This window comes from Cherax quadricarinatus, chromosome 75 (assembly GCF_038502225.1).
Source record: "Cherax quadricarinatus isolate ZL_2023a chromosome 75, ASM3850222v1, whole genome shotgun sequence".
Taxonomy (NCBI): Eukaryota; Metazoa; Arthropoda; class Malacostraca; order Decapoda; family Parastacidae; genus Cherax; species Cherax quadricarinatus.
This window is the reverse complement of record NC_091366.1, coordinates 14,151,192-14,176,827: the sequence shown is the minus strand read 5'-3', so window position 1 is coordinate 14,176,827 and position 25,636 is coordinate 14,151,192. Positions and strand designations below refer to the sequence as shown.

General features: G+C 39.7%; 1 protein-coding gene across 3 annotated transcripts in view; it reads right to left on the bottom strand.

The window, feature by feature from the left end:
* LOC128691922 (pyruvate dehydrogenase (acetyl-transferring) kinase, mitochondrial) overlaps positions 1-25,636 on the bottom strand; it is a 66,979-nt gene that overhangs the window by 22,345 nt on the left and 18,998 nt on the right. For all 3 annotated transcript variants that reach the window (XM_053780902.2, XM_053780905.2, XM_053780903.2), the window contains one exon: positions 1,013-1,185. In XM_053780902.2, coding sequence (XP_053636877.1) covers positions 1,013-1,185 — 173 coding nt within the window. The remainder of the gene's footprint in view (positions 1-1,012; positions 1,186-25,636) is intronic.

The window sequence follows — 25,636 nt, the reverse complement described above, 5'->3', positions numbered from 1 at the left end:
TACTTTAATCAGGAGTGCGTTGAGGTATATGTGGAGTCAAAAAACGTTATCTATGGAGGCAAAGAAGGGAATGTATGAAAGTATAGTAGTACCAACACTCTTATATGGGTGTGAAGCTTGGGTGGTAAATGCAGCAGCGAGGAGACGGTTGGAGGCAGCGGAGATGTCCTGTTTAAGGGCAATGTGTGGTGTAAATATTATGCAGAAAATTCGGAGTGTGGAAATTAGGAGAAGGTGTGGAGTTAATAAAAGTATTAGTCAGAGGGCAGAAGAGGGGTTGTTGAGGTGGTTTGGTCATTTAGAGAGAATGGATCACAGTAGAATGACATGGAAAGCATATAAATCTATAGGGGAAGGAAGGCGGGGTAGGGGTCGTCCTCGAAAGGGTTGGAGAGAGGGGGTAAAGGAGGTTTTGTGGGTAAGGGGCTTGGACTTCCAGCAAGCGTGCGTGAGCGTGTTAGATAGGAGTGAATGGAGACGAATGGTACTTGGGACCTGACGATCTGTTGGAGTGTGAGCAGGGTAATATTTAGTGAAGGGATTCAGGGAAACCGGTTATTTTCATATAGTCGGACTTGAGTCCTGGAAATGGGAAGTACAATGCCTGCACTTTAAAGGAGGGGTTTGGGATATTGGCAGTTTGGAGGGATATGTTGTGTATCTTTATATGTTTATGCTTCTAGACTGTTGTATTCTGAGCACCTCTGCAAAAACAGTGATAATGTGCGAGTGTGGTGAAAGTGTTGAATGATGATGAAAGTATTTTCTTTTTGGGGATTTTCTTTCTTTTTTGGGTCACCCTGCCTCGGTGGGAGACGGCCGACTTGTTGAAAAAAAAAAAAAAAAAACATGTATTTACTTAATAAGCAAAAATATTTCACTTGATGTATTGATAAATTAACTGTAGAATTTGTTTACATCATAAATCTTCTGTCTGGCAAAGATATTTTTAGTTTAATGTGGTCAGAAAGGCCATGCAGTCTTAGCACATACAGTACAATCCTGTACGAACCTTAATAGTAATATCTTCACGTCCCATGACTAGAAGTACATCTAAAGGAGGGAACACATCAGCACCTGGACCGTGATGTTCCACAACAGCACGCATGCTGTTCTTGAAGAGTTCACACAGCATGTGATAAAGATGAGATGGCACATACACAACTGATGCTGGGGTTTTATCCGCTGCAAAGAGTACATACAACATTCATAGTACATATACTTAGTGAATTGTAAATAAATTCTTCAAATGCATCATTTATTTTCATGTAAACTGCACCTTATAAAAGTCACTCCTCTATTGTCTTGAAACATTCTCTGACTGCCATGCACATACAAAGTTATACATTCAAAATTACTAAAACTCTCAAAGGCATTCCAATTTTAGTACAGTTATACATAAACAAACAGTTTGTCATCACATGTAATTCCATGGAACCTTTAGTGATAAAAACATGGGAGGGTGCAAATATTTTTGTTGGATCATGGTGAGAAACTCTATCCCAGCCCATCCTTGCACAACCCACAATACTCCCACCAGACTGAGAATTTCCTGGTGTTGTGCAGTAAATGTTTAATATACATTTTATACCTCGAGAGGGTTTCACGGGTCAATGTCCCTGCAGCCTGGTCTGTGACCAAGCTTCATAGTGGATCAACCTGATCAACCAGGCTGTTACTGTTGGCTGCACACAGTCCAACATACAAACCACAGCCTGGCTGGTCAGGTACTGACTTTAGGTGCCTGTCCAGTGCCTTCTTGAAGACAGCCAGGGGTCTATTGGTAATCCCCCTTACGTATGCTGGGAGGCAGTTGAACAGTCTTGGGCCCCTCACACTTATTGTGTTGTCTCTTATCGTGCTAGTGGCACCCCTGCTTTTCATTGAGGGGATGTTGCATCATCTGCCAAGTCTTTTGCTTTCATGGGGAGTGATTTTCGTGTGCAAGTTTGGTACTAATCCCTCTAGGATTTTCCAAGTGTATATAATCATGTATCTCTCCCGCCTGCATTCTAGGGAGTACAGGTTGAGGAACGTTCCCAGTAATTGAGGTGTTTTATCGCAGTTGTGTGTGCTGTGAAGGTTCTCTGTACATTTTCTAGGTCAGCAATTTCACCTGCCTTGAAAGGTGCTGTTAGTGTGCAGCAATATTCCAGTCTAGATAGAACAAGCGACGTGAAGAGTGCCATCATGGGCTTGGCATCCCTAGTTTTGCAGGTTCTCATTATCCATCCTGTCATTGATACAGTGTTATGGTCTTTGAAGGTGAGATTCTCTGACATTATCACTTCTAGGTGTTTTACATTAGTTTTTCATTCTATTGTATGGTTGGGATTTGTTTTATACTTCGATATAGTTTTAATTTCCTCATCTTTTCCATATCGGAGTAATTGAAATTTCTCATCATTGAATTTCAAATTGTTTTCTGCAGCCCAGTTAAAGATTTGATTGATGTCTGCCTGGAGTCTTGCAGTGTCTTCAGTGGAGGACACTGTCATGCAAATTTAGGTGTCTTCTACAATGGAAGACACAGTGCTGTGGCTTGCATCCCTGTCTATGTCAGATATGAGGATGAGGAACAAGATGGGAACGAGTACATCTTCAGGGAGGCTGTTCAGGATCATTGGTTTCTGGAAATTATCCTTGTGGATGAATTGTTGCACTCTCTGTTGAATGGTCATTCTTTGGGTTCTTTGGGGAGGTGTGCTGATGATACAATTGTTGGTTTTTGCAAATTGGGGAGGATTCTCTGTCTGGTATATAGAGTTCTTGAATTGCATATAGTTGTCTCATCTTTAGTTTATCAAGCCTTACATTTATTGCATCAATGTCCTGGCGGATGTGTAAATCTACCATCCTGATTCTCTCTCTCCTCCTGGTGCCTGTGATGAAGCAGAGTGCTCTATTCTGAACTCGTTGTAACTGTAGCATGTTTGTTTTAGTTGTTAATGACATGGGGACACATGGATATTCTAACATAGGTCTTGTCATCATCTTGTACAGGTGTTTGTTGATGTGGGAAGGGGCTTTATTAAACCTACATAGACTGCTGAGGGGGGCTTTGGCTAAATTTATTTTTTTTAGTGACGTGAGATGTGGAGTGGAGCAATCTGTCTATCTCATATCCCAGAATCCTGTTGGAGTTTCTAATGGTTATAGGTGCACCTCTGATGGAGATACCCCTTTGTCTTCTATGGTTGTTGTAAAACATCCGATGGTGCTAATAAGGACTTTGTCTGGGTTGGTCGTGATTCTCCATTTCTTCTCTCAGTTTGCTGTTTTTATAGTTCTGTATTCCCTTTCTCTATTACCCTCTCATACTCATATTTTCCTGTTATGGGGGTGGATGATACTACCTGAATACCATCATCTGCAAATTGGGTGATAATAATATCATTGAATTCGGTTTGAGGGAGATCGTTTACATATATGTTGAATAGTATCAGGCTAAGGCACAAGCCTTGTGGTACTCCATCTGTTGGTATGAAAGGCTCTGCTGACTTTCCATTAAAGGTAGGGATGATTATTCTTTTTGACAGGAGGTTGTATATAAATCTGAGAAAGGTCCATGTGTGGTCAAGTAGGTCAACCAGTTTAAATATGAGTCCATCATGCCACAAGCTGTCAAAAGCTTTGTGTACATCCCTGGTGGCAATTAGGGCAAGACTGTCCTGTTTTCTCAGGCTGTTAACAGCATCAAAGATGATATTTATAACATGTTGAGTGTGAGGGAAAAGTAGGTGTAAGTGGGGTTAAGGTTGTTCAGGCAACCAGGAACCATTAGTTACGTCGCGTGCACCCCCCCTCCTCTCTGGCGGGCTGGGGCGAAACTAGTTCCTGGTGTCCGATTTGTTAGTTTCTACTCCTGGTAATATTGACCTTACCTGGTGTGGGTTGAAGTTTGGAGAGTCACTTCACCTCCACTCTTCTCCTAATCAGGTAGGGTGATATACCAGGAGTATCACTGTTTGTTTCTTTATTTTGTTTGCTGGTTACCAGTAATGATTTTGGCATTTATCATTCTTTTCAATTCTTAAATGTTATATTATCATAACTATGGGTAACCAGTTTATTTTCTCTTATTTACCAGCTCTGTTCCTGGCGTGGTCTTCCAGGATAGACGCCAGATAAAGGAGCAAGACGTGTTAATAATACTTATTAACATTATTCTACTACTACCGGCCCTTACCTATTCTACTTGTGCTCCATCCAAGTGGTAGGAGATTCCAGAACATCGGATTGTTACCATCTGCCCAGGATAACCTACATCTATAACATCAGAGGAACTATCCAGGGCCATACCTACTCCTGCCCAACTAAAAGAAACTGAAGGCCAATTTTTTTTATTATATTTAAATTTTAAGTAAAATTCTCAAAAATCATTATTCTCATTTTTCCTAAGTTATTTCTTTATTTATTTATTTTTCCATTAATTTCTTTTGTTCAGTTGGAAGGCGTTCCACTGACAATGGCGACCTTGCCAGGATCCGACTCTTGAAGCAACATCATCCTGATGGTTCAACTGGTTGTGAGTATAACATTTAAGATAGAAAAGGGTGAGTTAGTTGAGGTGTCAAGTCATTACTGGTAGTCTGGTTGACTTACCGTTGTTTGGTTCTAAGGTTCGGTTTAGAAGTTTACCTATTTGTTGGACCTGGGGAACTTTGATGATAACCCCTCCTGTGTGAACCGTGTGTATTTTGCTTAGTGAAGGCTATTGAGCCCACAAGTGTATTCTTCCAGGGAGAAATATTTACTTCATTTTCTACCTTGGGAAGTTTAAAGTGTGCGGACTGTGTCCCTCTTCTGTAACAGACGTTCCTGTTAATTTTAATTAAGTCAGTTGAAGGTGGGTGCGTAATATTTCTTTTTACAAGATGGATTCTTTAGATTTCTGGTTGAAAGCTGGAAAGGAAATGGGATTTACTGGACAAAGCCTTGATAATTACATTACTGCTAAAATGGCTATTGAAAAGAAAGAGGAACAGGAAAGACTAGCTCGAGAAGAGAAAAAGGAACAGGAAAGACTAGCTCGAGAGGAGAAAAGACTAGCTCGAGAAAAGAAAGAGGAACAGGAAAGACTAGCTCGAGAAGAGAAAAGGGAACAGGAAAGACTAGCTCGAGAGGATAAAATCGAACAGGAAAGGATAGCTAGAGAAGATAGAGTTCAGGCCAGAGAGGTAGCCTTCAAAATGAAGGAAATTGAGTTAGAACAATCAAGGTTGGAATTAGAAGCCAAGAAGATAGAACTATCTAAGCAGAAAATAGATGAAGGGGTTCTAGAATACCCTTCCCAAGAACCTAATATTAGGATGCCACAAATACCACCTTTCTCAGAACAAGATGACATAGCGGCATATATTACTAGATTCGAGAGTACTGCTACTCTCTGTGACTGGCCAGTAGATTCTTGGGCTACTAGGCTTGGCTTACTACTGTCAGGTTCAGCATTAAACGTCTATTCCACTCTACCCTCTGATGTTATTTCTAGTTATAGCCTGCTGAAGAAAGCTATACTACAGGCTTTCAAAAAAACTACTCATCATTACAGGTCGGAGTTTAGGCACATTAAAATAACTCCTCATCAAAATTACATGCAATTCTTAACAACACTTTTCAGATTATTTGATTCGTGGATTGATAGTGCTGAGGTTGACCACGATTTCGAATCTTTACGAGACCTGATGGTAAGAGATCAATTCCTTTCTTCTGTAAACTCTGACTTACGAATATTCATTAAAGAAAGAAACGTTCATACAGCTGCAGAAATGGCACAAGCTGCTGATATATATGCGTGCGCTCATAATAACTACCCTAAAGAGCGTAGCAGATATAAGCCTGTTGTGCCTAAGCAATCTGAGGGATCCAAACCCTCCGTACCTAAGAATTCCACGGCCTTCACAGTAAAGTGTTTCAACTGTAATGAGTGGGGTCATAGACGTCCCGACTGTCCTAGGAAAAAAGGTGAAAATGTCGGTAAATGTTTCACTGAATCAAACATAAACGCACCTTTTAGTGAAGGTACAGTCAATGGCATGAATGTATCAACCATTCTTAGAGACACTGGATGTTCCTGTATTGTTATCTCGAGTAAGCTTTTCCCTAACCTAGATTCTTCACGTTATAAGTCCACTAAATTAACTGACTATTTAGGAAGAAGCGATTATTTTCCAACAGTCAGATGTTTCGTTAGGTGCAAATGGTTCTCAGGATGGGTAGATGCCGTAGTTGCCCCGATAACCTCGTGTTCTGTTTTGGTTGGGAACATACAAGGGGCTGCTTTCCCATCTGAGAAGGACTGTTTGGAATTTGGAGTTTCCAAGGAAGGGTTGGAACCTAATATCTCTGTTTCTTCACAGATAGTTCCAGATGAGATTCAGTTGGATAACCTAAATCAGAGAGCTGATGGTTACAAAACTCCGTTAACACCTTTAGTAAGTCAGTCACTTGAACTGGACAACGCAGACACCAGTGGAAAACTACGTGTGGCACAATCTATACAACAACTAGACTCAATTAACGTCCTTACCAGAGCTCAGTCTAAGGTAAAACCTATCCACCCATTAGTTCTTTCCAAAGGAAAGCCAATCGAGCTGTCTCATATAGATTTAGAGGGTCTTCAAAAGACTTGTCCTTCCTTAGAGGAATCTCGGAAGTTAGCTTTAAATGGCAAGGTGACCCAGAGAAAGAAATTTTCTTACAAGTTTGAGTTCAAACACGATCTTTTGTACAAGACTATAGTGTCTGCGGACAAACCCAATGACGTTGGTCGAAGCCTGTTAGTCATTCCGCAGGATTGCCGTGAAACCATTTTAAAGATTTCTCATGACTTGCCAGTCTCTGGCCATTTTTCACATAGGAAGACCTATAATAAAATCAAGGACCTATATTTCTGGCCTAGCATGTCCTCTGACATCTATAAGTACTGCAGATCATGTCACGTATGTCAACTTTCCACGCAAAAGGGTAGAACTAGGAGAGTTCCTATGGTAAAGATGCCAATTTTCTCGGTCCCTTTTGCAAGGGTTGCCGTAGATATAGTTGGTCCTATCACACCTCGCTCATCAGGAGGTCATAAATATATTTTAACTATGATTGACTATGCGTCCAGCTTCCCAGAGGCGGTACCCTTAAAATCCATTACCTCCATAGAAGTTGCAGAAGCCTTATTTTCTATTTTTTCACGTGTAGGTATACCTCGTGAAATTCTGTCTGACAAAGGGGCACAATTCACTTCAGAATTAATGGAACACGTTTATCAACTTGTGGGTGTTAAACCTCTTTTCACTACACCTTACCATCCGATGTGTAACGGAAGAGTGGAGCGACAACATGCCATCCTAAAGTCAATAGTAAAAAAACTATGTATTCTTAAACCAACGGACTGGCATAGATTTTTACCATGTGCTCTTTTCGCAATGCGCGAGATTCCAAGTGATTCCCTTGGTTATTCCCCTTTTGAATTGCTTTATGGGAGACAAGCTCGTGGACCACTATCTATTTTGAATGAAATTTGGTCCAAAGATATCAAACCTGAGGTTCAAAACAGCTATCAGTTTCTTTTAGATCTAAGGGAAAGGTTGGAAGAAACCGCCGATTTGGTCGGTAAAAACCTAGAGATGTCTATGGAAACGTACAAGACCTATTTTGACCATAAAAGCTCCAAGCGTACGTTTAATGTTGGTGATGAAGTTTTAGTTCTCCTACCTGACAAATCCAACAAATTGCTAATTACCTGGCGCGGACCGTATAAAGTAGTGAAGGTCTGCAATAAGGTAGATTATATCTTGGATGTCAAGGGTAGAGAAAGAATGTATCACGTCAATATTTTGAAACAATACCATCGAAGAGAAGTTAATCTTTGCGTAAATTCCTTTGACGAAGATACTACTTCTTTCGGCTTGGTTAAAAGTGGTGATTCGTACGAATGTAGAGTTTGTATTATAGATGACGAGTCTTTTACTGAATCGAAGGAACTACTGGATATCTTAACGCATGATCCCTCACCAAAGAAGTCAAATGTCAACATTAACAACGACTTGTCGAATAAACAAAAGTCTCAAGTAAGTGCCTTAGTAAACACATTTTCTGACGTATTCACAGAGGTACCAGGACTTACCACCACTATTGTACACAAGATTGAATTGTCGGATCATGAACCAGTAAGGCGGAAAATCTACCCTGTTCCCGTTCATTTACGGAAAACTTTTGATAATGAGGTTGACAAACTATTTAACTTAAACATCATAGAACCTTCGAAATCAGCTTTCTGTTCACCAGTTGTTATGGTTAAGAAACCCGATAATTCTTACCGACTGGCACAAGATTTTCGTTATTTGAATACTATAACTAAATGGGATGCAGAACCCATGCCAGTAATTGATCATGACTTGTATAAATTCCATGACTGCAAATTCTTCTCAGAATTAGACATCTCGCAAGCATACCATCAAGTGCCATTACACCCAGACTCGAAACCATACACTGCTTTCCCTACTCATAGAGGTCTAATGCAATACCGCACAATGCCTTTCGGCTTGGTTACTGCGTGTGCCACATACATTAGGCTTATGAGAATAGTTCTCTCTGATCTAAAGAATGTTTCAGTGTATTTTGATAATATTTATATAATGACAAGTGTCTGGGAAGACCATCTAAATACACTAGCGCTTGTTTTGAAAAGACTAAGAACTCATGGCCTTACAGTTAAACCACAAGAGTGCTTTCTTGGCTATCATAAGGTACAATACCTTGGGTTCATTATCTCTGATAACAACTTTTCACCACTTCCTAATAAGACCAAAGCTGTTTTAGAAAGTACGTTCCCTGCTACCAAAAAGTTATTAAGAAGTTTCCTTAGATCTGTAAACTTCTATAGAAATTTCGTACCAAATCTAAGTAGCTTAACTTCAGTTCTTACGGACTATTTGAAAAAGGGTGTCAAGGAACCTCTTAGTTGTTCTGAGGAAGCCATCCAAAGCTTCGAAGAAATCAAGAGGATATTTTCAAATCCCCCTGTCCTAAAATTGCCAGATATTAATAAAATATTTTGTCTCCGAACAGATGCCTCCCATTCTGGACTCGGGGCTGTACTACTTCAATATTATGAGGAGACTCCTTTCCCAGTATCTTTCGCCAGTAAGAAGCTTCTGCCCAGAGAAGAAAGATATTCCACTGTGGAGAAAGAATGTTATGCTTTAGTATGGGGTATAAGTAGATTTAAATACTACCTATACGGTAAACCCTTTGTGCTTGAAACAGATCATAAGCCACTGATGTACTTGGAAAACTTTAAAGGGTCAAATAGCAGACTCTTGAGATGGGCTCTGGCTATTCAACCCTATAAGTTTAAAGTCGTTTATATTTCTGGCTCTGAAAACCACTTTTCAGATTGGCTGAGCCGAGGTTGTAGTTAGTTCTTTTCCCTCTGTTCGTTGACTTATTGACTCCGTCCATAAGTTTTGGAAGGGGGTATTGTGAGGGAAAAGTAGGTGTAAGTGGGGTTAAGGTTGTTCGGGCAACCAGGAACCATTAGTTATGTCGCGTGCACCCCCCCCCTCCTCTCTGGCGGGCTGGGGCGAAACTAGTTCCTGGTGTCCGATTTGTTAGTTTCTACTCCTGGTAATATTGACCTTACCTGGTGTGGGTTGAAGTTTGGAGAGTCACTTCACCTCCACTCTTCTCCTAATCAGGTAGGGTGATATACCAGGAGTATCACTGTTTGTTTCTTTATTTTGTTTGCTGGTTACCAGTAATGATTTTGGCATTTATCATTCTTTTCAATTCTTAAATGTTATATTATCATAACTATGGGTAACCAGTTTATTTTCTCTTATTTACCAGCTCTGTTCCTGGCGTGGTCTTCCAGGATAGACGCCAGATAAAGGAGCAAGACGTGTTAATAATACTTATTAACATTATTCTACTACTACCGGCCCTTACCTATTCTACTTGTGCTCCATCCAAGTGGTAGGAGATTCCAGAACATCGGATTGTTACCATCTGCCCAGGATAACCAACATCTATAACATCAGAGGAACTATCCAGGGCCTTACCTACTCCTGCCCAACTAAAAGAAACTGAAGGCCAATTTTTTTTATTATATTTAAATTTTAAGTAAAATTCTCAAAAATCATTATTCTCATTTTTCCTAAGTTATTTCTTTATTTATTTATTTTTCCATTAATTTCTTTTGTTCAGTTGGAAGGCGTTCCACTGACATTGAGTTCCTCTATGAGTCCTGAATCCGAACTGTTTTTCAGTGAAGAGGTGATTGTACTCCATGTAGCAGTTTAATCTGTTGGAAATTATTTAATCAAGGACTTTACCAGTGACTTCAGGTAATGAGATAGGCCTATAGTTCTCTGCTTTGTTTGTCTTTATTGGGTTTTACAGACTTTAGAGTCATTGGAAAGTGTCCTGAGGCCAAGATGGCATTAAAAATATTTACCAGAGACATTCTGCAATTTTTAGGTAAGTACTTTACTTGTTTCACTGTTATGCCTGAGAGGCCAGGGGCTTTATTACACATTCTGCCGATAATTTGACTCATCTCTCTGAGTGTGATTGGTCTTGTAAGGGGGTGTTCATCTTCAAGAGTTGATGTATTAATTAAATGTAGCGGGTGAAGGTCAGCTCAGTGGTCATCTTTCCATTCAGTGATCCACTGATAATGGTTATTATTAAATCTTCTACAGTGAAACTTCAGTTTTCGTTTGCCCTGGTTTTCGTCAAATTCGATTTTTGATGACTTTTTTCGTCAAAATTTTGTCCCAGTTCTCGTTCATCACCTTGGTTTTCATCAAGTTGACAGTGGTCCACCATACCAGACGTGTCCACCCGTGCCCACACAAAGCATCCCATGGTTTCTGAGTCTGTCTGGCTTTGTTTCTCATCGGTAGAGGGTGGTAGTGATGGTGGTAGAGGGTGGTTGTGATGGTGGTAGAGGGTGATAGTGATTGTGATGATGGTAGAGGGTGGTAGTGGTTGTGATGGTGGTAGAGGGTGGTAGTGGTTGTGATGGTGGTAGAGGGTGGTAGTGATTGTGATGGTGGTAGAGGGTGGTAGTGGTTGTGATGGTGGTAGAGGGTGGTAGAGGGTGGTAGTGGTTGTGATGGTGGTAGAGGGTGGTAGTGATTGTGGTAGAGATAACCTCTCCTCCATCTCCCCTCCTCGCCATCTTCCATACGCCAACAAGAGGCTTCATTGAAGTTAAAAGTGATGTTAAATGTTCATTTATCCATTTCATTAGTCCTTTATATTTATTTCTCATTGTTTTCTGTATGTAAAACTAGTTATTATCTATAAAATGTATTTTTTGTTAATACTTTTGGGTGTCTGAAACGGATTAATTGGATTTACATTATTTCTTATGGGAAATATTGCTTCAGTTTTCGTTGAATTCGGTTTTTGTCAGACTTTCTGGAATGAATTAATGACGAAAACCGAGGTTCCACTGTACTGTCATTGTGTGAGAAAATTTTCTCCCCCACATCACCTATCAGATTGGCTTGGTCTTATGAGTCATCAAGTTTTATATCAACTTCCTCATCATCGTCATCAGTGAAGGAATGCAATAGATAACTGATGGTCTTGTGCTTTGCCCCTAAAAGCTGGCAGATCTTGCTCCAGAACTTTTCAGGATGACATTTGTATTGATTAGCTTGAAGAATAAGATACTTCCATAATTTACTTTTGTGTTGTGTGATCATGGTAATTAACCCTTTGACTGTCACAAGCCCATTTCTGAAACTCATTCTATGTCAAAAAATATTCGAAATATAAAAATTATTTTTTCTTACCAAAATGTTTGGATTATTTTACCAAGTGTTTTAAGCCTAAAATTTTTTTTTGTGATCATTACTTAATGATATATAGAGACGTAAAGTTGGCAGAAAACGAGCCACGTATGGCAACAGCCGCAAATGCCACTCACCCCATAAACTTTTTTTTACTTCCATTCGAAGGTTTCTTGCTTTTTCTATTTTTTCAGGTAACTTATGTGGCCTCTGAGACCAAAGTAAGGTGCAGTGCACATATACTATACACTCGTATACAACACAATAAGCGCACAAACATAATTATCAATATATTGTTTACAAAACTTGTTTACACAAACAACTAATACAAAAAATTGTTTATTACTATTGTTCTATAATATACAGTGGACCCCCGGTTAACGATATTTTTTCACTCCAGAAGTATGTTCAGGTGCCAGTACTGACCGAATTTGTTCCCATAAGGAATATTGTGAAGTAGATTAGTCCATTTCAGACCCTCAAACATACACGTACAAACGCACTTACATAATTGGTCGCATTCGGAGGTAATCGTTATGCGGGGGTCCACTGTATATACAAATGTCCAGTCACTGGGCATGTCCCTAGAAGTTCTGCAGCTTGTGGAACTCTTTGAAACATGGTTTCATACACAATAATGTTTTACACTCCTCACACATAAAACGAGTGTGTCTGCATTTTTGTGAGCGTTTTTTTTTTTTTGTATGTGCGAAGACAAAACACCTTGTCTGAGCAGTTTTCTTCAAAGTAGTAGCAGACAGTTGTGTTAGGTAGTTATCCTAGGTAAATGGTCATGTGTCATCATTCCTTCCTACCTACCTTTCTGTCTTCATTCTTTCTTTCTTTCTGCCTTCCTTCCTTCCTTCTGGTTTCTATAATACACTGTATATACACATATATAGTCACTGGACACTTTTGTAGAACTGCTATGAAAGTGTGTGTGTGTGTGTGTGTGTGTGTGTGTGTGTGTGTGTGTGTGTGTGTGTGTGTGTGTGTGTGTGTGTGTGTGTGTGTGTGTACTTCTAAATGTACTGAGTCAGGGTCTGGCAGCTGTCAAAATGACATATTATATCATTACTCACTCCCCCTACCACTTGTCAACACAGTGGGGTCCGATGCTTGCTTCCCCACCATCCTTTTTACCCAACTATCTTTCCTTCTTTCTTCTTCTCTCTCCTTTTTCTTTCTCTTTTTCTTTCTCCTTTCTTTTTCTTTCTCATTCTTTCTCTTTCTATTTCTTTCTCTCTTCTCTTTCTTTCTCCTTGTTTCTCTTTTTCTTTCTCTCTTTCTCCTTCTTTCTCTTTTTTTCTTTCTTCTGGTATCCTGGGCATTGCTCTCGGTCACAAACTCATCAAAACCATGAAATTCATCTTCACTGACACTTCCATCTGTGTTAGATCTATCACTTGGGAAGAGAAGAGGCCCAGATTCACCATTGTTCTATAATATACAGTGGACCCCCGGTTAACGATATTTTTTCACTCCAGAAGTATGTTCAGGTGCCAGTACTGACCGAATTTGTTCCCATAAGGAATATTGTGAAGTAGATTAGTCCATTTCAGACCCCCAAACATACTTCTTACATATTTCTTACTGCTAGGCATGCTGAACAAGAACTACTCAAATGGCATTCCCACAATGCACCACTGGCTCCCTAATTTTTTTTAAAGTGCACACACTGACCATGGATACCCATTTTCTCACATATGGCCCTAGCAGCTTTCTCTCACTTGATTTGAAGCCGCTAGAATTTACGCATATTAATATGTTGGAAACATTGACTTGTAAGATGTTTATATACGACCGAAACAGTCAAAGGGTTAAGTCTCTTCATAACCTTTGCAGTATAGCCCTTATGGGCTGACTTGTGTGGTGGTGCCTTCTACATTCTGTTTGATAATTTTTCATGCAATCCTTAATTTCTCTGGTTGGTTTATATTGTTGATAGATCTTTGATGAATATAATTAGCAAGTTGCATGAGTGGCTCTGATTTGTTTATTGTGGGAGCTATTTGCTTCGACAGTTGCAGTTGAAGGCATGTTCTGAAGTGAAACAGTATTGTCATTGCATAGGTATTCCCTGAAGGGTTCAAATCCTCGAGTTTTTAGGTTGGGTTTCGGAGGAGTGGGTATTCTAAATGGCAATATTTGTAGTGTTATTATAACAGGGATGTGGTCTGATTCTACATTTCCACTGGGAAAGACTCTGCAATGGTATAAGTCACAGTCCCTGTTGGTCAAGACTATTTCAGGTGTCCCTGGACGAGGTTCTACATATGACTTAAAGAATGGTCCTTGGAAAGATAACTTTCTTGCTGTCATTATATTAAATAATTGTTTTCCCTTTAGGTCACCCAGCAGATTTCCAGTTCCACAGTTGAAGAGTGCAGGGTGATGGGCATTCAAATCTCCTGCCATGATTGTAGGATCTTTGTGTTTTATTTGTTTGGAAATTATAAATCCATCTACCAACTTTTCCTGTTATTCCTTCATCATGCATTTTGTGCGCTATTACACCATGGTCACACTTGTCAAAGGCTTTTGCGAAGTCTGTGTGTACTACATCTGCATTCTGTTTGTCTTCTAAGCATCCAGGACCTTGTCATAGTGGTTCACTAGTTGGGACAGGCAGGAGCAGCCTGCTCTAAACTCATGTTGCCCTGGGTTGTGTAACTGACGGGTATCTAAATGGGTGGTGATCTTGCTTCTTAGAACCTTTTCAAAGATTTTTATGATATGGGATGTTAGCAATTTTGGTCTGTAGTTCTTTTCTATTGCTTTACTACCCCCTTCATGGAGTGGGGTTATGTCTGTTGTTTTTAGCAGCTGTGGGATGACCCCTGTGTCCATACTTCCTCTCCATAGGATTTTAAAAGCATATGATAGGGGTTTCTGGCAGTTCTTGATGAACACGGAGTTCCATGAGTCTGGGCCCGGGGCAGTGCATGGGCATGTCATTTATCACCTCTTCGAAGTCATTTGGCATCAGGATAACATCAGATAGGTTTTATTGTACCAAATTCTGTCTCTCTCATAAAAAATTCATTTAGGTCTTTGACTCTGTCTGGTTAGCCGCTCACTAAAAACCGAGTCATATTGGGACTTGAGTAGCTCACTCATTTCCTTGCTGTCATCTGTGTAGGACCCATCTCATCTAAGTAGGGGCCCAATACTGGATGTTGTTCTCAACTTTGATTTGGCATAAGAAAAGAAATATTTTGGGTTTCTTTCAATTTCATTTATGGCTTTTAGTTCTTTCCACATTTCTTGACTCCTGTAAGATTCCTTTAGCTTTAGTTCGATGTTTGCTATTTCTCTGACCAGTGCCTCCCTACATATTACAGATACATTGGCCTCTTAGCTGTTCTGTTATCCTTTGCCTTTGCCTGTATAGGGAGAGCCTTTCTAGACACAGGTTTGGGTCTGTGTTGCTTAGGCTGTCTTCCCAGTTTATATCATTGAGGACCTGGTTTACTTGATCCCATCTTATGTTTTTGTTTATATAATCTAACTAACCCAACTGAATCTAACCTAAAATAAGGAAAACAGTAAAAGTTTCCCTTGTTTTGTGGTGTACAAGTGTTCCCAGGCTCTTGACATCTGCATTAGGCTCTGTCAGTCATTTAATTACACCTAATAAGAAGCCTCTACGAACTCTGCAACTTTACTGATCGCACAAGGTTACCATAACTTGCCTGTGTGTAGTTAATGTTAAAAGGAGGACATCACATAGCAGAAAATTTGCATAAAATGAATCTGTAAAAACAGAGGGAGACCTATATTTATAAAAATACAGGAAATGTTAAGGCATTAAATGCTGGGAACTTCTTAAGAAAATTAAGCTGTGCTTAATTTCCTTTTGAGTTTATCACTTAATTTGATTTTACCTGGAGAGGGTTTCAGGAGTCAATGCCCCTGTGGCATGGTCCATGACTAGGCCTTTTGGTGGATTAGGGTCTGACCAACCAGGCTGTTACTGTTGGCCGCACATAAACCGACATAACCACAGCCCAGCTGGTCAGGTACTGACTTTAGATGCATGTCCAGCTCCTTCATGAAGACAGCCAGGGGCCTATTGGTAATCACCCTTATGTATGCTGGGAGGCAGATAAACAGTCTTGGGCCCCTGACACTCGTTGTGTTGTCTCCTAGCATACTCATGGCACCCCTGCTTTTCATTAGAGGAATGTTGCATCTTCTGCCGAGTCTTTTGTTTTTGTAGGGAGTGATTTTTGTGTGCAGATTTGGGAATAGTCCTTCTAGGATTTTCCAAGTGTGTATATATATTATCATGCATCTTTCTTGCCTGCATTCCAAGGAGTACAAATAAGGGACTTAACTGTTCCCAGTACTTTAGGTGCTTTGTCATACTTGTATATGCTGTGAAAGTTCTCTGCATATTCTCAAGGTCTTCAATTTCACCTGCCTTGAAAGGGGCCATTAGTGTACAGCAATATTCCAGCCTAGAGAGAACAAACTATTTTAAGAGAATCTTCATGGGCTTGGCATCTCTAGTTTTGAAGGTTCTCATTATCCCTCCTATCATTTTCCTAGCAGATTTGTTGGATACATTATTGTGAAATTTGAAACTGAGATTCTCTGACATATTATTAAAAAATTAACAAAGGAAAGTAAGAATAGACCGCTTATTCTTAGAGGTCAGACACTACTCCATGGATATACAGTATTGTAATAACATTGTTGGCTGAGCAAAATTATTTACAAACAAAAAATCAGTGTTTGGGTAAGCTTACATATACAATAGAACCCTGGTTTCCGTAATTAATCTGTACCAGAAGGTTGGCCGAAATCTGAAATGGCTGAAAACTGAAGTAATATTTCCTATAAGAAATAATGTAAATCCATTTAATCCATTTCAGACACCAAAAAATATTAAAAAAAAAAAAATACATTTTATAGAGAATAACTATAGTTTTACATACAGAAAGCAATGAGAAATAAATATAAATGACCAATTTTAATGATAAATGAACATTACTTACCTTTATTGAAGACTCTTGTTGGCGAGTAGTATTTATTTGTAGTCTCAGGGGCACTACATCCCAGTGTATGTATACCCACTGGCTACATACACTGCAGCCTATAGCCATATTATTACCATCGACATACCATGTTCACTGAGTTTAATCATTTTTAACAACTACCTTTAGATTCCATCATAAAGAAAGGGAGAAATAATGAATAATTCATGCAGAGAATTGCAAACAAAAGCTTATGTGTAAAGGGTGGTTACTGGGCCAATGCAGATTAATATAGTTTTCACTAATGCAGGACCAGAGAAAATGAAATGTTTACCCTCCACTGCATATAAACATTGCATGTTTATATGCTATATCATGTGTTTCTTTCATAATTTTAAAGAAAATATCATAGATGGATTAATGAAAATGTCTATATTAATGTAAAATAAGACACTTAATGTGCCCAAGAGTGATTATTATTATTTACTATTCATCAGAGTACAAAACAAATTCTGGCCACAGAATAGAGCGAAACACCAACGTCAAAGACCTGGGAGTGATTATGTCAGAGGATCTCACCTTCAAGGACCATAACATTGTATCAATCGCATCTGCTAGAAAAATGACAGGATGGATAATGAGAACCTTTAAAACTAGGGAGGCCAAGCCCATGATGACACTCTTCAGGTCACTTGTTCTATCTAGGCTGGAATATTGCTGCACACTAACAGCACCTTTCAAGGCAGGTGAAATTGCCGACCTAGAAAATGTACAGAGAACTTTCACGGCGCGCATAACGGAGATAAAACACCTCAATTACTGGGAGCGCTTGAGGTTCCTAAACCTGTATTCCCTGGAACGCAGGAGGGAGAGATTTATTATTATTATTATCACACTGGCCGATTCCCACCAAGGCAGGGTGGCCCGAAAAAGAAAAACTTTCACCATCATTCACTCCATCACTGTCTTGCCAGAAGGGTGCTTTACACTACAGTTTTTAAACTGCAACATTAACACCCCTCCTTCAGAGTGCAGGCACTGTACTTCCCATCTCCAGGACTCAAGTCCGGCCTGCCAGAGAGATACATGATTATATACACCTGGAAAATCCTAGAGGGACTAGTACCGAACTTGCACACGAAAATCACTCACTACGAAAGCAAAAGACTCGGCAGACGATGCACCATCCCCCCAATGAAAAGCAGGGGTGTCACTAGCACGTTAAGAGACCATTCAATAAGTGTCAGGGGGCCGAGACTGTTCAACTGCCTCCCAGCACACATAAGGGGGATTACCAACAGACCCCTGGCAGTCTTCAAGCTGGCACTGGACAAGCACCTAAAGTCAGTTCCTGATCAGCCGGGCTGTGGCTCGTACGTTGGTTTGCGTGCAGCCAGCAGCAACAGCCTGGTTGATCAGGCTCTGATCCACCAGGACGTAAAGACTAAAGGGACACTGAGTGAACGAGTAACAAAGGCATGTTTATATGCTACGTAACATGTTTCTTACATAATTTTAAAGAAAATATCAAAGATGGATTAATGAAAATGCCTATATCAATGTAAAATAAGACATTTAATGTGCCCAAGAGTGAGTCAAGAACGTATGAGGCAGATGCATCTAGTACCAACGATTTACAAGGGGATGTACAAAACCCTGGGGGAAATTTCGCCAAAAAAGTGCTCAAAATTTGAATTGTACGATTTCAGCACCGGTCAAAAACCGGGGGTCCACTGTACATTATAATTTACCTGATTAAATTTGCAATAAATATTGATTGTATATCAAATAAAAGGATGAAAACATACAAAGTTAATTGGTATACAGTATACAGTACAGTATATAATTTTGTACTTTATTGTGCCAACTAGTATTATGTTATGTTTATACTGAGTATACAGAAGAACTCTCATATCTACTCATTTGCTGTTTCAGTTCAAAAATATTTCTTAATTTTGCATGATAAGATAAGATTTCGTTCGGATTTTTAACCCCGGAGGGTTAGCCACCCAGGATAACCTAAGAAAGTCAGTGCGTCATCAAGGACTGTCTAACTTATTTCCATTGGGGTCCTTAATCTTGTCCCCCAGGATGCGACCCACACCAGTCGACTAACACCCAGGTACCTATTTGCTGCCAGGTGAACAGGACAACAGGTGTAAGGAAACGTGTTGAAATGTTTCCACCCACTGGGAATCGAACCCGGGCCCTCTGTGTGTGAAGCGGGAGCTTTAGCCACCAGGCCACCGGGCCCCAAGGCACATAAGTAGAAAAGCTGGCAGTTCTTCAAAGAATAAGAGAAGCTGTGAAGTGCTTCCCATCATTAAAAAGTGATAATTCTCCACTTATTGTGCATAATTTATCAATTAAACTTTATAATAGGTATGTAGAGGACTTATCTATAGGTACACAAATAACCCGCACATAGAAGAGAGGAGCTTACGACGACGTTTCGGTCCGGCTTGGACCATTTACAAAGTCACACTAGCGAGAAGTGGAGCAGGACAGGTACATATAGGCAGGAAGAGGTAGTGGTGGTAGTAGTAGTAGTAGGAGTAGTGATACTATCCACTGTTTCAGTATCCACGGCAGATCCTTGGAACGTATCCCCCGTGGATACGGGGGTCCTTCTGTACTTCTTTTTACCTATGTCTTAATTTGATCATATTAATACAAAATATTTTTATACTGCTTACATTAAATAGTATAATTTTATTACTTTTGGTGTATATTTTTCTATTTTCTTTAGATGACATATTACTGAGATAAAACACCTCAATTACTGGGAACACTTGAAATTCCTAAACCTGTACTCCCTAGAAAGCAGGTGGGAGAGATACATGATAATATACACTTGGAAAATCCTAGAGGGATTAGTACCAAACTTGCACACAAAAATCCCTCGCTATGAAAGCAAAAGACTTGGCAGACGATGCAACATCCCCCCAATGAAAAGCAGGGGTGCCATTAGCACGTTAAGAGACAACACAGCAAGTGTTAGGGGCCCAAGACTGTTCAACTGCCTCCCAGCATACGTAAGGGGGATTACCAATAGACCCATGGCTGTCTTCAAGCAGGCACTGGACAAGCACCTGAAGTCAGTACCTGACCAGCTGGGCTGTGGTTCGTACATTGGATTGCGTGCGGTCAGCAGTTACAGCCTGGTTGATCAGGCCCTGATCCACCAGGAGGCCTGGTCACAGACCAGGCTGCAGGCGTGTTGAACCCTGAAACTCTCTCCAGGTAAACTCCAGGTAAGGGCAAGTCATACAAAATTATATTCTCACAGTCATGAGCTGTTTGTATTATCATGTGTGTAGATAATACTGATACTTAACCCTCTGACTGTTTTGGTTGTATATTATATGTCTTACGAGCCAGCGTGTTTGACGTATATACATATACTCAAAAATTCTAGCGGCTTCAAGTCAAGCGGGAGAATGCTGGTAGGCTCACACGTGTGAGAATGGGTCTGTGTGGTCAGTGTGCACAGTATAAAAAAAATCCTGCAGCAAGCAGTGCATAATGAGAAAAACAAAAACTCTGACCATGTTTTTGGATTAAAATGCCAAATTTGAGGTGTATTTTCCTATAGTTTTTATGGTTATATTCTCATTTTCCTAGTCACATTTGATAGAATGGAACACATATTATAGAAATGGAGGTGATTTTGATTGGTTTTACTATGAAAAGAATCTTGAAATGGAGCTCAAATTAGGGGAAATGTTTGATTTTTGCCATCATTATCCAATAAATGTCCAACTAGCCATTCTAATATGCAGTTATGAATGGGTTGACATTATTTAAACAATTATTACAATATTGCAGTAGTCCGCATATTAGTAAATCTTCTATTTTTTTTTTGAATAAAAATTCAAAATAGAAAGCGAGAGTAATATCAGAGGGGCCTGGAGATGTGACTGATGAACAAAGAAAATGTTATTTTAGAGCCAGGAATGTCTGCATTGTTCATTCTGGACCTTATTTTTAAATTGGCATATTTTTTAATTTGCATGAAATTGGCCAAATTGCCAATTTCTGACCACTTTATTGGCTAGTTGAAATCTGTAAATGGACAGTTTCTTTTACTCAATCGATAGAACAAATGGAGTTCTAAAGAAATAGCTATGAGTTTGGTCGACTGGAACAGTGGAATTAGCCAAAAATAGGGTTCAAAGTGGATGAAATCACCGATTCGTAAATATCGCTGAGGTTGCTAATGTCACAAGAGCGTAATTCCTAAGTCTTCCATCAAATTTCATGCTTTTGGTGTCATTACCATCGGGAAAAGATTCTCTTATCATTTCATAAGAAAAAATAATTTTTTTTTTTCAAATATTTTGCGACACCAGGAGACACCTCAGGATTTGGTTAACCAGTTAACCAGCACAAATGAATGTTCATTGCTAGACATAAAAATGAACAGCACAGACACTGTAAAATAGATTATAGGGTGAATTAATACTTATTCATTTAAATAATAATAGTATTAATTTAAACTATTTCCCACATAATATTCCTTTTGTGGGATAAGTACCTTTAATATCATACAACTCGTGTTGGATGCCGTTTTGTTTTTAACCCTTAAACTGTCCAAACGTAGATATACGTTGATGTGCGGCAAGCTCTGAACGTAGATCTCCATTCTTTTTTACATGCTTTCCAATGGGGAAAATCAAGGTCGGAGCACTATGCACATGAACGTACATCTACGTTTGGATAGTTTAACCCTTTCAGGGTTGGTGCCGTACTAGTACGGCTTGCACGCCAGGGTTGGTGCCATACTAGGACGCATAAATTCTAGCGCCTTCAAATCTAGCGAGAGAAAGCTGGTAGGCCTACGTATGAAGGAATGAGTCTGTGGTCAGTGTGCACAGTATAAAAAAAATCCTGCAGCACACAGTACGTAATGGGAAAAAAAAAACTTTGACCGTATTTTTGGTTTAAAACAGCGACTTTGCACTGCATTTTCGTATGGTATTTATGGTTGTATTCTCATTATCTTGGTCTCACTTGATAGAATGGAAGATATACCACAGGAATAGAGATGATTTTGATTGGTCTCACAATGAAAAGTACCTTGAAATTGAGCTCAAAGTAGCAGAAATATTCGATTTTAGCCAAAGTTCAAAAGTAAACAAATTATGCCACACGTCCAATACACGTCAACTGGTGAGTCTAATATTCTTTCACAAGTGCGCTGATTTTATTTATGCCATTTCTACACTAATGCAGTAGTCAGCATAACAGTGAATCTTCTATTTATTTGTGAGAATAAAAATTCAAAGTGGAAAGCAAAAGAAATGTAAGAGAGGCCTAGGGACGTGACTCATGAACAGAGGAAATGTTATTTTAGTGCCAGGAATGTCTTTCTTGTTTATTTTGGACCCTATTTGGAAATTTGCATTTTTTGAAATTTGTGTGAAATTGGCAAAATTGCCAGTTTCTGACCACTTTATTGGATAGTTGAAATCGGTAAATGGGAGGTTTCTTATACTCATTCGATAGACAAAATGGAGTTCTAGCGAAATAGTTATGATTTTTTCGACTGGAACATTGGAATTGGCCGAAAATAGAGCTCAAAGTGGGCGAAATTGCCGATGCGTAAACATCGCTGAGACCGCTAACTTCGCAAGAGCATAATTCCGTAAGTTTTCCATCAGATTTCATACTTTTGGTGTCATTTTGATCGGGAAAAGATTCTCTATCATTTTTTTTTTTTTTCCCGAAAAATTTCAGACTCTGAGAACAAGTTTCGGAGAGGGCCTACCAACCCTGAAAGGGTTAAGGGCTAAATATAGTATATCATAACTGTTCTGTATAATTTGTGATTGATATAATCTGGTACATCAATTTACATTACTCTCCTGTTTGTATCATTAATGATCCCAAGGAAGATGTTTTTGTTTTCTGTACATTTACTGGCAGATTAAAACTTTATCACTTCTTAGTTTAATAAGGTATTGAAATTATTTTTATTACATGACACATACTTAGCACAGTGGACCCTCGGTTATCAGCCGTAATCTGTTCCAAAAGGTCGGCCTAAATCTGAAATGGCCAAAAACTGAAATAATATTTCCCATAAAAATTAATGTAAATACAAACCATACCATGGATGGGGTTTGAACCCACGGTAAGAGTGTCTCAAAACTCCAGACCGTCGCGTTAGCCACTGGGCCAGCTAGCTTAATAAGATTCGTCCAATTAGGTATATTTCTACACCATAGGAAGGTTAGCATAGGCACCGCGGGTTCAAACCCCCATCCGTGGTATGGTTTGTTTGCAATCGTGTCATTACGGTTAATGAAAATACAATTAATCCATTCCAGACACCCAAAAATATTAACAAAAAAATACATGTTTTTAAAGATTAACTATAGTTTTACATACACAAAACAATGAGAGCTAAATAAAATAAATAATTATTATTTATTATCACACTGGCCGATTCCCACCAAGGCAGGGTGGCCCGAAAAAGAAAAACTTTCACCATCATTCACTCCATCACTGTCTTGCCAGAAGGGTGCTTTACACTACAGTTTTTAAACTGCAACATTAACACCCCTCCTTCAGAGTGCAGGCACTGTACTTCCCATCTCCAGGACTCAAGTCCGGCCTGCCGGTTTCCCTGAATCCCTTCATAAATGTTACTTTGCTCACACTCCAACAGCACGTCAAGTATTAAAAACCATTTGTCTCCATTCACTCCTATCAAACACGCTCACGCATGCCTGCTGGAAGTCCAAGCCCCTCGCACACAAAACCTCCTTTACCCCCTCCCTCCAACCCTTCCTAGGCCGACCCCTACCTCGCCTTCCTTCCACTACAGACTGATACACTCTTGAAGTTATTCTGTTTCGCTCCATTCTCTCTACATGTCCGAACCACCTCAACAACCCTTCCTCAGCCCTCTGGACAACAGTTTTGGTAATCCCGCACCTCCTCCTAACTTCCAAACTACGAATTCTCTGCATTATATTCACACCACACATTGCCCTCAGACATGACATCTCCACTGCCTCCAGCCTTCTCCTCGCTGCAACATTCATCACCCATGCTTCACACCCATATAAGAGCGTTGGTAAAACTATACTCTCATACATTCCCCTCTTTGCCTCCAAGGACAAAGTTCTCTGTCTCCACAGACTCCTAAGTGCACCACTCACTCTTTTTCCCTCATCAATTCTATGATTCACCTCATCTTTCATAGACCCATCCGCTGACACGTCCACTCCCAAATATCTGAATACGTTCACCTCCTCCATACTCTCTCCCTCCAATCTGATATTCAATCTTTCATCACCTGATCTTTTTGTTATCCTCATAACCTTACTCTTTCCTGTATTCACCTTTAATTTTCTTCTTTTGCACACCCTACCAAATTCATCCACCAATCTCTGCAGCTTCTCTTCAGAATCTCCCAAGAGCACAGTGTCATCAGCAAAGAGCAGCTGTGACAACTCCCACCCTGTGTGTGATTCTTTATCTTTTAACTCCACGCCTCTTGCCAAGACCCTCGCATTTACTTCTCTTACAACCCCATCTATAAATATATTAAACAACCACGGTGACATCACACATCCTTGTCTAAGGCCTACTTTTACTGGGAAAAAATTTCCCTCTTTTCTACATACTCTAACTTGAGCCTCACTATCCTCGTAAAAACTCTTCACTGCTTTCAGTAACCTACCTCCTACACCATACACTTGCAACATCTGCCACATTGCCCCCCTATCCACCCTGTCATACGCCTTTTCCAAATCCATAAATGCCACAAAGACCTCTTTAGCCTTATCTAAATACTGTTCACTTATATGTTTCACTGTAAACACCTGGTCCACACACCCCCTACCTTTCCTAAAGCCTCCTTGTTCATCTGCTATCCTATTCTCCGTCTTACTCTTAATTCTTTCAATTATAACTCTACCATACACTTTACCAGGTACACTCAACAGACTTATCCCCCTATAATTTTTGCACTCTCTTTTATCCCCTTTGCCTTTATACAAAGGAACTATGCATGCTCTCTGCCAATCCCTAGGTACCTTACCCTCTTCCATACATTTATTAAATAATTGCACCAACCACTCCAAAACTATATCCCCACCTGCTTTTAACATTTCTATCTTTATCCCATCAATCCCGGCTGCCTTACCCCCTTTCATTTTACCTACTGCCTCACGAACTTCCCCCACACTCACAACTGGCTCTTCCTCACTCCTACAAGATGTTATTCCTCCTTGCCCTATACACGAAATCACAGCTTCCCTATCTTCATCAACATTTAACAATTCCTCAAAATATTCCCTCCATCTTCCCAATACCTCTAACTCTCCATTTAATAACTCTCCTCTCCTATTTTTAACTGACAAATCCATTTGTTCTCTAGGCTTCCTTAACTTGTTAATCTCACTCCAAAACTTTTTCTTATTTTCAACAAAATTTGTTGATAACAGCTCACCCACTCTCTCATTTGCTCTCTTTTTACATTGCTTCACCACTCTCTTAACCTCTCTCTTTTTCTCCATATACTCTTCCCTCCTTGCATCACTTCTACTTTGTAAAAACTTCTCATATGCTAACTTTTTCTCCCTTACTACTCTCTTTACATCATCATTCCACCAATCGCTCCTCTTCCCTCCTGCACCCACTTTCCTGTAACCACAAACTTCTGCTGAACACTCTAACACTACATTTTTAAACCTACCCCATTCCTCTTCGACCCCATTGCCTATGCTCTCATTAGCCCATCTATCCTCCAATAGCTGTTTATATCTTACCCTAACTGCCTCCTCTTTTAGTTTATAAACCTTCAATGCTTCTAAATCTACCTTTTACTCTCAGTATTAAAAG